This window comes from Onychostruthus taczanowskii, unplaced genomic scaffold (assembly GCF_017590055.1).
Source record: "Onychostruthus taczanowskii isolate IOZ18803 unplaced genomic scaffold, ASM1759005v1 scaffold30, whole genome shotgun sequence".
In the NCBI taxonomy this organism is placed as follows: Eukaryota; Metazoa; Chordata; class Aves; order Passeriformes; family Passeridae; genus Onychostruthus; species Onychostruthus taczanowskii.
This window is the reverse complement of record NW_024500350.1, coordinates 8,638,002-8,653,217: the sequence shown is the minus strand read 5'-3', so window position 1 is coordinate 8,653,217 and position 15,216 is coordinate 8,638,002. Positions and strand designations below refer to the sequence as shown.

Here is a 15,216-nt window from a genome sequence, read left to right as displayed (position 1 = left end):
CAGTCACTACTGCTTGTGGCCATCTCTGCCAGTGCAGATGCCTGGCATGAACCCCTCAAACATTGCTGCAGGGGATGGCTCTGCCCAAGGCTGTGCAGGGACCAAGCCAGTGACCCAGCTCCCGTTCCTTCCTGAGTGATTTATGCTGTCCTGGGCCCCTGCCAGGCTTTTCTGGCACCAAGTGATGCCACCCACCAGTCCAGGGTGGCGCCTGAGTCCTCCCAGCTGACCAGGTGCTCGGGCAGTGGGAGCAGTGGTTTTCCCTGGATCTTCCCAGTCATCAGGAACATCTTGTTCTGCAGCTGGTGAGTGTGGCGCACGATGTCCTCCACCACGATCCTGGGCCAGCCCACCCCCTCATCCTGGCTCAGGAGCAGAGGGGACACAACCTGCAAGACAGGGCTAGGTCAGGCACTTGGTCATGACCTCCTGTACACAGGGCAGTGGGCATTTCCCTCTCACTGCCCATTGAAGCACAGTCTCAGTGCAGTCACAGCTCTCTTGGCCACAGATAGGTTTTGCTGATACCAGTGTGACCAAAAGGTCCTTTGCTCTGGTTTCCAGCTCTCATGGCCTGGGAAGGGCTGGAAGTGGCACAGTGAATGAATGTGGCAGAGTCAGGGGCTGGCACATGAGCAAAAGCCCTCAGCAGTGAGGGGGAATAGTGAGGGCTCCTGGAGCTGATGCAGCTTTTGGGTGCTCTGGACTGGCAGTGGGAATATTTATGGGAAGTTTGAGGGAAATCCACTTAGACATTTCCCAGCTGCAGGGTAAAAGTAAGTGGGCATTATTATGAGTTTCTAAAATTGCAGGGAGGAAGTAATCCAGTAGGGGCCAGAAGAAAACCAGGTTGGTGACCTTAACCCAGCTCTTGTCCTCATGGGGCTTGTTCAACATAGGATGGGAACCACTGCAGGGTCAGAGCGAGGACCTGACACAAGTTTTCTTCTGTGAATTTTAGTTTGGAGCCCACCTGGAAATTTGGAGCCCACCTGGAATTTGGCTAGAGCAGCCCACAGCGGGGGTCCCAGTGCAGCAGTACCCGGGGAGCTCCACTCACCCTGCTCACCCCAAGCCTGTGCCTGCATGGGCAACCCACCTCCAGCAGCACGGTGATGAGCTGCTCCACAGGTGAGGGGCCGATGTCTCCGACCAGCAGAGCACTCCGACAGTTCTCCCCAGTGATGTTCTCCTCCTTCTTCTTCACGCAGTAGATTCCCTTGCCCTTCAGGGCAGGTGGGAAGCAGGTGGTGGGCAGGAGCTGCCCAGCAGGGTTCAGCCCCAGCACCAGCTCCAGCATTTCTGGCTGCTTGAAGAACTTGTCCAGCATGACTGAAGTCTCCTCGCTGGCCGCAAACTTGGCCCACTTGTCTGGCCGGACACGGAGCAGCGCCGTGGCCAGGCTCTCAAGGAGGACTAACCGCTCGTCCTGTGGCCCGTCTGCCATCCTGCCAGCCCCGGGCTCGCTGCAGCTCCCTGGGGAGGGGGGGGGCAGTGGGAAAACCCCGCTCAGCCAGGGGCTGTGCCAACCCCACCCTGACCGCCTGACACTCCCATCCCACCCCTCCACTGCCCTCAGCCTTCCCTCTGCACATGCAGTCCTAGGGGAAGCTGCCAGTCCCATCCCTGCCTGGGCCCAGTGGCCCCAAGCCCACCCCATCACGGCCTGCCCCATCACCACCCAGCCCTATTGCCCCCTGTCCTGCCCCATCCTGACTGGCCCTATCACTGCCCTGGCTCACCCCAATCTCACCTGGCTCTGCTGCTTCCCTGTCGCACTCCTCAACCCTCCAACAGCCTCCAGGCACTGTCTGCACCCCACCTGACACTGCCAGCTGTTCAACTGACGGTCTGCCCCAACTGACCCTGGCACCAGCCCAACGGGCACAGCCCAACTGCAGGGCTGCCCTTCCCCCTGCACACCCCACTGCCCCATCCCTCAGCAATCCTGTTTGCCCACCCTGGCCAGACTCAGGCTGCAGTGCCAAAGGCTGCCCCATCCGAGGCACAGGATGGGCAGGGACTGCAGCAGGGAATGCTCTGGCAGATCCCCACCATGGCACAAGGGTGTGTGACTGGACAACCCCCTCCAGGCCTGATGGCACCAACACAGCTGGCACAGGCTTGGCGCTCCCGGCTTGGCTTTGATCCCACTCACACCTGGCACCAGCTGGGTATGCATCCCCAGCCCGATGCAGAACAAGGGTACCCTCTGCCCCCATTGTCCCAGGTCCTCCACAGTGCCCTGGACGCCTCTGCCAAGGGTGACCACAGCCCTGCCCAGCCAAGCATGGTGCCCACTGCAGGTCCAGCACCAAGAGTTGTCCCAGCCTGGAACAGGCACCCTGCATTCTGCAGTGAGGTACCCCAGGCACTGTCCTGGTGGCCAGGGGCAGCTGGTGAAGGCACAAGGCTCACAAACACCCCCAGCAATCACAACCTCGGGCCGGGAGGACCATGAGCCCAGTCCAAGGCTGGGCAAGGGGCAAGGGCTGACAGGGGCAGGGGACTCCCACCCAAGCTGCACAGAGCACAGGAAGCCAAGGGAAGCGTGGTACAAGTATTTATTTGTTGCTGATCTTCAGCACTAGTTTACAAGGCCATGGCAAATTAAAAAAAAAAAAATTAGAATAAAAAATCCTGCCCACCCGCCCCACTCCTGTGAGGCCTCTGCACTGAACCACCCACATACAAAATAATCTACAAGGAGAAAACTATACAGGAGTATTTACACCTCTGATAAATAGACTAATACTGATCCAGGTGCCTCCAGACCGTGCGTGGGGAGGGGGACAGGACAAGACACAGGCGATTGTGAGGCAGAGAGGTGGAGCCACAGCGCCCACCCACCCAGACCCCCACCAGCAGCCATCCTGAGGGCAGGCTGCACCATGGCACCATGCCACCCTGCCACGAGGGCCATGGCACAAGGATGGGCTGGGGCAATGCCACTGAGTGCTGCCACATCCAAGCCACAGCTCCCACAGCAGGGTGAGGGCACATCCCTGCCCTGCGTGCCACCACTGCTCATCAACAGTCCCTGCCCTTTGTCCCTCCTGTGTCTGTGGGACCATTCCAGCGCAGGGGGTCGCTGGGGGGGGGGTCCAAGGCAGCAGCGTGGGGACACCTAGGACAGACCCAGGCCCGCTACAACGAGGGCCAGGAGCTGTATCTCTGCAGGGCACCCTGGGGCTGGGGCTGCACCCCAGCACCTGTGGCACCCCCAAACCTCCAGCTGCTCACCAACAGCCGCTTGCCCTCCCGACAGAACACCCCAAGAGCGTCTGAGCACTGGTGCTGGGGGACCCAGTGCCACATGGCCACAGGCTTCCTGGGGGTCAGAGGCAGTGAGGGTGCCCGTGGTGCTGAGGCCAGGGCTCCCAGGGGTGCTGTGTTCCAGCTTGAGCCTGTGAAGATGCTGTCAGTGATGAGGCAGTGATGGGGGGCCAGTCACTGAGATGCCCGTGCCCCTTCCCTCCCCCCACAATAAAGAAATAGCTAAGCTGAAGCTGGGCCCTGGGCCTCAAGGGCCAGCATGCAGCATGGCCCCCACCCCCCATGCCCCTATGACCGGGGGACACTTGGGCTGGCCTCGCAGGGCCAGTCTGGCTGCTAGTGCCTCTTGGTGGAGGAGACCTTCTTCTTCCTGGCAGCCAGCATCTCGTAGAAGGGATCCCGGCTGATGGCTGCCCTGGCAGGGGAGCAAGGGCTGGGTCAGGCCAAACTGCTGCAGTGATGGGTGCCACCTGCCTGGCCTGGCCCTGGGCAGGTCCCTTTATATCCCTGGGGAAGCCTTCTCCCCCCATCCTTGCAGGATGCCCTGGGAAGCACTGTCCCCTTTGAGGACAGCAGGCATGTCCCTGCTGTGCCCCTGCCCAGTGCCGTGCCCCCACGTGCTCCCCCAAATACTCACTTGATGCACTTGATCCACTCCTCCTTCTCCTCAGGCGTGGGGGCAGAGATGCGATACACGGTGTGGTTCCCCTCCACCACACGCCCGTCTGCCTCTGTCTTGCAGGCCTTGATCACCTGGTCCTTGTTGTCAGGGATGTAGAGCTCAAAGCAGTTCTGGGAGGGAGAGACCGCTCAGACACAGCCCCCATTTCCAAAGGGGACCCCAGACTGGGAGGGACAAAGCAGAGCCACACACGCCCGGCACAGCCACCCCAGCACGGCAGAGAGGAACAGACACACTGTGATTGTCACCCCCTGGCCCTGCACGTGCCCCTGTGGTGACCAGCCCCACTTTGATGAAGACAGTGACCGCCCTGCGGTCCCCTGCCCCTCCTGGGGACATCTCAGCGTGCTGCAACCTCCCAGCTTTTTCTGCCCAAGCCAAAGCTGTCCCCAGACCCCACAGGACACTGCCACAACACTCACGGGCTTCTTTGAGTCCTCCACCTCACGGATGCTCAGATTCTCCAGGGGGATGATGCCACGGGGCTCCTTATCCTGGTGCAGCCAAGCAGATGTTTAGCTGTGGGGTGGGACACCCCCAGTCCAGCCCCTTCCCTGCCCCAGCCCAGCTCGCCCTGCAGGAGCCCACTCACCGTTGTGTACTCGAAGTAGTAAAGGCAGTTGTCAGTCAGGATGAACCAGCGCCGCTTCCACGTCTTCACCCTGCCTCCTGGGAGCAGAGAGGGCCAGTCGGGCACAGCCCTGGCCAGCAGGGCCGGGCACGCGGCAGCTCGGCAGCACGGAGCCGGCCGGGCACACAGGGGCTCCAGCAGCGCACACACAGAGCCAAGCAGAGCCAGGCAGCGGCGGGCAGCAGCAGCAGGCAGCGCACACCGCACCGACCAGAGCAGGAAGCGCACGGATGAGGATGGAGGCGAGGGCGGGACCGCCGGGCCGGGAGCGCTGGCCGCTCCCACCCAAACACAGATTCAGCACAGCTAGAGGGAACTGCGGCCAGGCAGCTCCCTGGGAGCACACGGGGACTTTCTGTTCACACTGACCACGGTCCCGCTCGTCCTGGACCCTGGGCAAGGCAGGACCCAAGGCCATGGCCGAGCTCCACAGCTGCCAGCAGGAGAAGCTGCCCTGCTCCCCCCACCCGGCCCAGCTCCCCTCCAGCGCAGCCACGGCAGCAGTGCTGAATGCAGGACGAGCACCCACCCTCGCAGGCTGGATCCGGCACGGACACCAGGAGCCACAGTGTACACTGGGGGTCCTGCACACCTCCTTCCCTTGCCAGGAAGGCCCTGGGCCCCTGCTGCCCTGTGCCAGCTGGCAGCCCACCCCTGTCCCTGCCCCAGAGCAGTTCTGAGGGCCAGCACCAATGCTCCCTGACACCTTGGGGTGCAGGCATTGGAGCAGTGCTGGTGCCTCATGGGGACTGCTGTGAGCCCTTAGCACAGGGCACCACGCAGACAGATCCCATCCAGCTGCAGTCACTTGGCACACCCTAACCACCCGTGCACAGGCTGGGACCCCTCCCGAGGAGACCCCAAACCTGTCTCCATCCCTTGTGTCACTGGAGGCAAGGACCCATTGGCCAGGCTGAGCTGTCTGCGGACATGGTGGTGCCCAGCTGGGGGGGTGGCAAGGTGCCACTACGGCCCCATCCTCCCCCGGGGCAGCAGAGGAGGCCACAGGCCTTGGGGAACGTGTGGCATTGGCAGGGCTGGCACCCCATGTCCCTGCCTGGAGATGGAGAGGGGCTGTCCTGCAGCAGGCGAGGTCCCCGGGCGTGTGGGGTTAGCAGCAACAGCAGCAGCAATGAGACTCATCACCAGCAATTAAAAACGCAAAGGAAACGAAGCCCCAGCAGTGTGAGCAGAGCAGGGAAGAGGGGTACGTACCTCCTGGAGTTGGGGGCAAGGAAAGGAAGAGCCAAAATCATGGAAACATATAAATGAGGGAGAAAAGAAAATTAAAAAAAAAAAAGGAAAAAAATAAAAAGAGGAACCCAAAGCCCCCCCTTGCCCTGCGGGTCAGTGGGGCCGGGCTGCAGCAGGGAAGCTGTGAGGGGTTGGGCCAGCGGCAGGGCTGTGGGGCTTGACTGCCCTGGCTCACTGTGGCTCTGTGGGATGGGGCTCCTTGACTGCTGGGGACAGGGCCTGGCTCACTCCACCCCCTGGCTGATTGGCAGGGTTCTTCCCTGCCCTCCAAGGCACTTGGGGTCCACAGCCACTTTGCTGCCCCTCCACCTCCCCATGGGTGGTGCCAGCCTAAACCTGGGTGTGCGGGGCCCCTCCAGTCAGGAGAGCCTGGGGCTGTCCTGTGTCCCCCCACCCCAGGGCAGGGAGCAGGTAGCTCTTGCTCTCCCCTCCCAAGGGGTTGGCCATGTATCAGGAGTTCTGACCCCAGGCAGAACCCTGGGGAAACGCCCCACTGGACCCTGATCCTGCCAACTCCCATTCCCCCTCACTAAACCCGGGCAGAGGATTCCCCAGAGGTGCCAAGAAGAGAAGCCACAGGAGCCAGGGCGCGGAGGGCTCCGGCTGCGGAGCCGGGTGGTGCAGCAGGGATGCCATGCATGCTGCCTGCATGTGGAGCTGGGATGCGGAGGTGGTAATGCTGAGGGAAGGTGAGGCAGGGGCTGTCTGTGGTATGGAGGGGGGACGCACGCAGCCTGGGGCAGCTCGCCGCTTGCTCCCGGGGGCCTGCTCCACATCTTGCTGTGACTTGGTGACCTGAAGGGCCTCGAGGTCTCTGTGCTCTGACACCACACCCTGGTACCAGCGCTGTGTCCCAGGGGCATGCCCAGCCTAGAGGCAGAATCCCCCAGGACACCCACCCAGCCACTCTGCAGGGCCTCATCAGCTCTGAGTCTGCTCCTGCTGCCCAGCCAAGGGAACACAGAGGGCTGGATGTACAGATGCCTTTCCCGTGAAGGCTGTGCCTGTCTCTGTAGCCTCCTTGTGCTCTGAAGAGCCAGGCCAGCAGGAGAAGTGTGGGAAGCCCAGGGGCATTGCACCCTGGTGGCAGCCTGCCCTCCCTTGCTACTGGCACTCACCGAGCTTCAGGAGCCAGCCCTCTCGGTCAGGGTTGAAGAAGGTGTGGGTGAGGTCATTGCCGTCATCCTCAGGGATTTTGAAGGGCTCATTCTTGATGCTCTCGTACAGATTCTGGTACAATGACATGGAATCAGCTCTGCTTCGCCCAGCAGCCCCGTGGTGGGCCCTGCTCTGGGCCAGCTTTGCAGCCTGGCCCTGGCCCTCACCTGGAGCAGCTCCTCAGGCAGGTCCCCCCCGTCATTGATGCCACGGTTCATGGCGATGAATCGCTCTGCCGTGGGCTTGTCCTTCACATTGGGATTGTGCAGGCTCGTGTTCAGCATGATGATGGCAAAGGACAGCACGTAGCAGGTGTCTGCAGGGGCAGAGGGGAAAGTCAGCTGTGGGGCAGGATGATACCAGGGCACCATCTGGGACAGGCGCTCACCTGTGGATTGGAAGACACCAGGGTTGCACTGGCAGTACCGCTGGGCAAAGGCCTCCATCATCCGGTCAATCTTCTGTGCCTCCCCTGGCAGCCGAAAGCTCCACAGGAACTGCCTGTGGAGGGCCAGCTGTGCTGCTGATTTGGGGGCTCCATGGTCCCCAGCACCCTCAGTGCGCCACGCTCAGCTCCCAGCCCCTTACTCACCGCAAAGCCTGCACAAGGTTGAGGTCAGTGAATTCATGCAGCTCCACAAAGGCATGCAGGACTTGGATGTTGAACTCATCCCTGTGGGAACAAAGCCAGAGCACGAGGGATGCATGATCAGCAATCCTGTGACTTCTGAGTGGCTCCACTGCCCCTGCCCTTCTCCAGATTCTACTCATTCATGGGGGAAAGCTGCAGCTACCGCCTGGTCTGGTCTGCACAAATCAGCCACTTGCTAGAGCCAGCCATGAACTGAATACCCCCAGCACCCCGGGTACCCCCAGTGAGCTCCCCTGTGAGCTCAGAGCTGCAGTGTCCCATCTCTCAGGTGGCAGGAGCCCACAGCACCCCCAGGAAGCTGAGCTCAGTGCACCTCTCGCCCAGGTAGTCGCCAATGGCTGTCTTGTTGAGGCCCTCTCCCTTGTACAGGAACTGCGCAATGTCCTCACACGTGTTCTTCAGCAGGTCGTTCTCGATCAGGAACTGGATGCCCTGGAGGGGTGCAAGAGAGGTGCTTGGGGGTCTGTGGCTGCCCCTGCCAGCCTGCCCCCTGAGCGCCAGCCCCTGCCCTGGCTGCTGGCTCTGCCCCAGCCCCAGCAACCTGGACTGGGAGGTGGTAGAGCCGTGCACATCCCCAGTGGTGGGTAACCAGTGCTGCTCCCCATCCCACAGTACCTTCTTAGGATCCATGTTGAACTTCTTCCTGCCCATGGCCACCTGCTTGTTCCTCTGCATGTTTTTCCTGCAAGGCATGAAACAGCTCTGAGCACCTGGCAGGGCCCCACTGCCTCTGTGCAGCCCCTGGGGCAGTGCACCGTGGGGAAGGTCAGCCTGGACCAACGGGACCCAGGCCCCCATGCTGGACCCACTGCTCTGTGTCTGCCCCACACCGTGGCCTGGGGCTGCTCTCGGCCTGCCAGGCCCTGGAACAGTGCACAGCTGCCACCACGTGTCCTTGGGGTCACCCTGAGCAGAGGGGGTGCAGGTACCTGCCAGGTCACCCAGACGTGGGGAGGCTTGGGCAAGCTGGCTGTAGCAGGGCTCTGGGGAGAGCAGTTGGGCTGGCAGAAGGGGACAGTCTTCATGCCCCAGTGGGTAACTGGGAATGATGCTGGGCGTCAGCTCCCACCGGGCCCCCCTAATCCCGGCTGGCACTGACTGCACCAGCTCAGAATAACAAAGCTCGCCAGTGGCTGCAGCCAGACAGAGGGGCTGGGGCTTGGAAAAATAGACCTGGGAGCAGCAGATCATCCTGGAATCCTGCTCCCAGGAGCTCAGAGCGCATGGGAAAGCTGCTCACACCAGCAGTCGTGGGCCAGGGCTCAGCTGCCCTTGGCTCCTGCACAGCATAGGCGAGCCCGAGGGGGCTCCAAGGTGCGGGGACTCACCTCTCCTCCGTGGAGCCCAGGTTCTCGATCTCATTCGTCACTTCCGCTATCTCATCCTTCAGGCGCTGTGGGGAGAGGGGGCACTGAGACAAGGAGGTGCTTCCCCTACAAACCCTCCAGCCCCCAGCCCTGGAGACAGCCCCATGCCCCCAAGAGGCCCCAGAGCCCCTCCTTCCTTCCCTCCCTTCTTCCCCCACCCCCAAGCACTGCCCAGGGGCTGAACCAGCTTGGAGGGCACTGGCAGTGGGGCTGGCTGCCCCCCGCTGCTAATCCCTGCAGCACTGCCACGCTCCCAGCATGCAGGAAGGAAGAGATTCAGAGGTTAACAACATTACCCCTAATCCCTTCAGATCATGCCCAGCATATGGCAGTAATTAGCCTCGGCTGCCTTAATCAGGGACACAACTGACAGTGTCCCAGATGAGCCACGACCTCACAGGCACTTGCCAGGGCAGTGGCCTGGCCCAGAGACATGGTCCCTGCCCGTGCCAGGCAGGGGCTGGCGCAGACTGGCACAACTGCACAGCCTGGAGCTCTGCAGGGTACAGGAAAAGGCATGGCTGCTTTGGCAGGGCAGGGACGGCTGGCTGCCACCTGGGACCACATCCCAGCTGGGACCCTGTCCCCACAGCCCCTCGGAGGAAGAGCTGTAGGGCAGCTGCATGGGGCTCCAGGGACCCTTCCAGCCAGGCTGCTGTCTCTGGGACAGGGGGATTGTGTGGGTCCCTGACATCGTACCTGTATGTCAGCCAGCAGCTCCTGCTTTCGGCGGCGGATGTTCTCCAGCTCCTGGCACTCCTCTGGGGTCAGGTCACTGGGCACTGAGCAGAGACACGATCAGATCAGCATGTGTGCTCCTGGCAGTCAGACTTGCCAGACTCCTGGCACAGCCTCTGTCCCCAGCCAGCAGCTGTGGGCCTGGGTGGAGGCAGGACGTGGAGGCGCTGGGTGGCAGGAGGAGCTGGGCTGGCGAGCAGTGTCCCCAGCCCCACACAGAGGCCAAGTGGCACCAATGGCATGAAAGGAATTTGAGGGCAAGGGCATCTGCTCCTTCAGACTGTGGCAGCTGCAGAGTGAGAACCCACACGGGCCTCTGCATCACCTCTAGCACTGCTTCTGCCAGCCCTGCTGCCCCTCCAAGTCAGCAGAGTGACTTGGAGGCCATTTCACTCTGCTCTGCCTCAGCCGGGCTGGTGTGGGTGCCCACTCTGCTCCCCATGGCTGGGCAGCTCTGCTGTGCCCTGCAGCACAGGCTCCACACCGACCTGCAGCCCTGCAGGTTGTTCTGCTGCACCAGGTCAGCCCCAAACACAAAGCAGCTCCTGGCCATCCTTGCAGCTCCCTCTACAGTGGATTCATTATTCTGAGGCCAGCCTGGAGCTGGTGCACCCTCCAGACAGACCTCACCTGCACACCACAACATCTACACCTTCCTGTCACCCTGGGGAGCCAGATACCCCCTCTCCAACACCATCGCTCAGGGCCACCACATGGTTCCCGTGCTCCAGGAACATTCCTAGTGCTCCTTGGCATGTGACCTCCTTGCTTCACAGTGACAAGGTATCCCATTCCTGTTCCCTCCAGTCCCCAAGGTCACTGGCTCCTTCAAGAGTGCTCCCAGTCCTCCTACTATGCTCATGTCTCCCACCTCTGCCAGCTGCTTCTCTGCGTTGCACCAAGGTCACCTGCAAGGACACCAAAACACCTTCCCTCCAGAGTGTTGTCCCCAAGGGAGGTGGCAGCAGGATCTGCCAGCTCAGCTCTTGTGTCACCCCCACCTCCCGCCCTGGGGTGCTGGGAACAGGCGTCTGTAGGGCTGTCACCATCCTCCCCTGCCCCAAGCATTACCCCCTGACCTGCTGAGGTCCCGTGTGCCACCACGTACACAGCCACCGCTGCCACCAGCCCAGACTCACCAGAGTGTCCCCAGCGCAGTCACTGCCCCACACCAGTGCCCAAAAACACCATGTGCCTTTGGACCAGCGCTGTCCTCAACTGTGCATCGATTCTCCCCACACTGCCTCAGTGGGAGCTCCCTGGGTGAGGGCCACCCTGCACCCTGAATCTCTGAGCTCAGCACTTCCCAGCTCTGCTCTGGCTCTGATGAGCTTCCTCCTTTACAGCCCCTTGTTGCCAAGGCTGAGGCGCCTCGGCTTGCGACACCGTCCCTCAGACACGCCAACACTTCCCAATACTTTCAGTCTCCCATGTCGGGAAGCCTGAGCCAGACCGGTCGGCTCGTGGCACCAGGTTAAAAGTTACTTACAGTACCAGAGCTGTGTCGATGCATCCCAGCCCTTCTGCACGCCCCAGCGCCATTCTCACCATTCCCACCGGCATCAGCCTCCACTGCCAGGCCCCCAGGGTGCCCAGCAAGCCCAGGCTCGTAGAGGGAGGGATGAGCTTCGTCACACCCGCTCATCAGACACAGAAACCCCCAAATCCCCGGGCTGCTGCGTGTGTCACAGGACCCTCCTGCCTAACTGCAGGACCCTCTTGTTCAGCCACCAGACCCCCGTCACGGCAGCAGGGAAAGCCAAATTCATGCCAGGCCTCAGGCAAGCCCTCAGCTCTGCCTCTTCCTGCCCACCTGGGAGAGGACAGGGGTTCCAGCTGGGGTCCCGGCGGCCCCGGGAGAGGCGTAGATGAGACGCTGCAGGGCAGCAGGGACGGCAGGGCCGCTCCCGAGCCCCGGAAGGTCCCTCCCCGGTGGAGGCTGAGCACTCGTGACAAGCAGCCCAGCCATGTCAGCAGCAGCCAGAGGAAGAGAAACCCCAGACGCAGGAGCTTTTCTGGGGAAGGAAGGCGGCATTAACCCTTCCCTGGCTCTGCACAGCAACTGCCCTGGAGAGCCCCGGCGAGCCTGGCCGCAGGCACAGCAGTGCCGGGGGACGGGAACAGACACTGCCCCTGGCTTCAGCCTGGCACAGAACTCGCACAGGGACCCACCACACTGCCGGATCCCAGCGTGGCTGGGCTTCCCCGCCAGCACAGGGAGGCGCGGGTTCCCCAACCAGGATCCTGTCCCAGAGCAGCAGGATCTGTCCATGGGGCTCGGGGCTCAGCGGGCCTGTTCACCCCCGAGCAGCAACCGCAGCCTGCTCCGCACCTCGCCCAGAGCACAGCCCCGCCGCACGGGGCCCTGCTGGGCACGGGGCCCTGCTGGCCTCGTCCCTGTCCCAGCGCTGCCCGAGGGCAGCGGGGCACACACGGAGCCACCGGCCACCCTCGCCCGGCCCCCCGCGCCCCGGCCCGGCTCACCGCTGTCCTCTGCCCTGAGCACCATCGTGGCAGGACCCTCCCCGGCCCCGCTGGCCGTGCCCGAGCTGCCGTGCCGGGTGTGGACACCTGCAGCCTCGGTGCTTCCGCGGTGACTCAGGGCCCCGTACCAATGAGCTCCGGGGCCTCTCGGGCGTCATCCCGGCCTCGCCAGCAGCCAGCACCAGCACCACCCTGTTCCTGCCGCCATGAGCCAGAGCCGTCAGCACCTTAACTCCTGTGCTCCCGGCCGGGTGGGAAATGGGCGCCAGGGCCTGCTCCCCCTCCCTGGCGCGGGGCCGGGAGACGCCATGTGCTGGGGTCCCAGCCAGGCAGGTCCTGGGCTGGCCCAGCCCTTCCTTCCTCGGAGCCTGCCAGGACACCCGACCCGGCACATCTTGAGCTCAGTGCGCAGCGCCGGGGTCCCCTCCCTTCCCCTCCACCAGCTGGGCAGGCCAGCAGACCCCCAGCCCTGCAGCTCCCCCATCTCTGCCAGACCTCTCCACTGCAGGTCCAGGTCCTGCGCTGGCCGTGGGGACCGCTGGTGCCCGCTCCTCTCCACAGGCTCCATGGCATCTCCCACAGCTGTCTGGGACAAGAACTGGAACCAGGAGAAGGACTAGGAGCCATGCCAGTCCCCACGGGATGTTGTTTCCCACTGTCTTCCCCCTTGCTATGGGGTGTCTGCAGGGACCCCACTGCTCCATGCAGGACCCCTGTGTGGCGAGTCTGGGAGATGTGGGGCCGTGCCTGCAATGGGAGCGACCCCAGCACATCCCTGTCCCCATCCCTGTCCCCGTCAGTCGCCGGGAGAGGCTGCATCAGCTTTGGCTGCCTTGACTCAGCTAAATCCTGTTCAGCAGCATGAGATGGAGACACGGCACCCAGAATGCCAGCTATGGAGTAAGGGGAGGGTGGGCTTCAGATGCCTCAGGGTGTCCTTCGGCCCCCTGAGCTACTGCAGCAACCAGCCCTGCTGCCAGCCCACGCTGTACCACACCAGAGGGGCAACAGCCCCGGGGTCAGGCAGGCCATGGGGATGAGCCCAGGGTCTCAGCGTGCTGCTGCGGGTGCCACCACCCCCACCCCTTGGTGGGGTCCTGTGGGGCCCCCAGAAACATCCTGCTTGTCTCCTCATACCACATCCTGTTTTCACCATGTGCACACCCTGGGTTGCGTCAGCCCCATCCTTCCCCACCGACAGCAGAGGTGCAGCAGGAGGAGGGTTTGGGGACGGGCCCTCCTAGGCTGCTGGACCCTGTGCTCAGGACACTCTCCTGCTTCTGTGCAGCCCTGCCCAACACTCCATTAACCCTGCTTCCCTGACCCAGAGCCCACCAAGGAACCCTGTCCACAGCCACCACCTTGCTCCCAGTGGCTCAAGGTCCAACATTCCCATGCACAGACCCCCAGCCTCCAGCATGGCTGGGTGACCACCAGCTCAGCCATGTCTACAGACACTGTGCATGTGCAAGGAAGCTGCCAGGCAGGCACCTCACCTGCTCCCAGCACTGCTTATGGTGCCAGGCCTCAAGAGGAGCAGAGCCCAGCTCAGCCACAGGGCTGGCTGAGGGGGTCCCACAACCCCCTGCCCCACTGCGCAGCTCCCCAGTCCCACAAGCTGGGCAGGAGCCAGCAGACAGCATCAGGTCACAGAGGTGGCTGACCCTCAGCACACCCACAGCGTAGCAGGAGCTGGGCTTTCCCACACAGAATTCCCTTTGGAGAGTGCCACCCTGCCCTCTGTAGCCTCCGGCACTTGCTGTGATGAGGACTACCGAGCGCTCACACATCCTCCAGGGCAGGGCAGGGTAGAGGGGCTGGGGCAGGACCTACCATGGCCATGCTGCGCTGCCTGTGACCTCCCAGCCACCACCACTGGCTCCCCAACACCCGTCTCACCACGGCACCAGCTCCAGCGCAGGGCAATGCCAGGCGACAGGCCCAGTGCTTGCAGAGGCCCGAGCTTGGGAAGGCCGGCAGAGGAAGGAGGCAGTGAGACGGCGAGGACACTCTGTGCTGCTTTCAGCAGGAGCCATATGGAGCCAGAGCCATATGGAACCAGAGCCATGGGTACCGCCGTGTCTGCGGGGGGATGGGAACCCCGCGGCACAGAGGGGAGGGGGCACGCAGTGCCTACCTGCCTTGGCAGCCACCGAGGGGCAGAGGAATGCCTGGAAACTGGAGGCGCAGAGCTCGCTGACTGTCCCCATGCTGCGGGGGTCCCACGCAGAATGCCACAAGCTCCGGCAGGGCAAGGCAGGGACAGGCAGAGGTCAGGAAGGAGCACACAGAGGCCAGACAGGTGTGCGTGGCCGAGCAGTGGGCTCCCCAGTGCCAGGCAGGCAGCCAGTACCTAGGGCAGCTCCCCAGTGCCTGGGGCAGGGTGCAGGCAGGGCAGCCGGAGCAGTCCCGGTTCTGTCTGGAGCTGGCTCTGGAAGGGGAGCTCCAGCCGCAGGAGCCCACGCGCCAGCCCCAGCCAATCCCCGCCGCACCGGCACGCCAGCCGTGCCACCGCCGGAGCCACAGCGGGCGCCTCAAAGCCACTTGGAGGACGAGGAGTTTCGGAACTTCCCAGCGGCCCCCCTGCCCAGGCTGCCTGCCCCCCGGCAGCCCCCTTGCCCCCGCGGGGGGCGGGCAGCGGGGTATTTTTAGAGTGGTTTTATCCCTCCGTATTAGAGCATTAAGCATCAGGAGCCGGCGGTCGCATAGCAACGAGCGCCGCATGGAGGAAGGTGCACCCAGAGAAGCGCGGAGTGCGAGTGTGGGGGTGCCACCACGGCCCCCGCTCCTGGGGCGCAGGGCCCGAGCCCCAGCCCTGACCCAGCCCAACAGGCCCAGTCAGCTCTGCGTGCCAGCACGAGCAGACACCAAGACCCTGCCATGCCCCAGAGGTACTGCCCACTCTGCAGCGGCCCTGGTGTGTGGGGGGCTCCTGCAGCAGGAACCAGGGGTCGTGCCCTGGGATCCCAGGCTG

General features: G+C 63.2%; 2 protein-coding genes across 2 annotated transcripts in view; both read right to left on the bottom strand.

Annotated features, from left to right (window-relative positions):
* Nucleotides 1–4,045, bottom strand: part of DNAH17 (dynein axonemal heavy chain 17) — a 36,399-nt gene extending 32,354 nt beyond the window's left edge. Inside the window, exons 1-3 of the mRNA XM_041408993.1 lie at nt 3,914–4,045; nt 1,100–1,476; nt 196–389 (exon numbers count right to left, since the gene is read on the bottom strand). Of these exons, the coding sequence (XP_041264927.1) occupies nt 196–389; nt 1,100–1,447 (542 nt within the window). The 5' untranslated portion in view covers nt 1,448–1,476; nt 3,914–4,045. The remainder of the gene's footprint in view (nt 1–195; nt 390–1,099; nt 1,477–3,913) is intronic.
* Nucleotides 2,541–14,306, bottom strand: CYTH1 (cytohesin 1). The gene is given in 14 exon segments (XM_041409000.1): nt 2,541–3,691; nt 3,914–4,068; nt 4,381–4,452; nt 4,551–4,627; nt 6,962–7,073; nt 7,169–7,317; nt 7,390–7,502; nt 7,594–7,674; nt 7,967–8,085; nt 8,269–8,335; nt 8,982–9,046; nt 9,720–9,802; nt 12,243–12,336; nt 12,338–14,306. Coding segments are annotated over 14 exon segments (1,329 nt in total). The 5' UTR covers nt 12,401–14,306; the 3' UTR covers nt 2,541–3,612.
* Nucleotides 14,307–15,216: the final 910 nt, after the last annotated feature.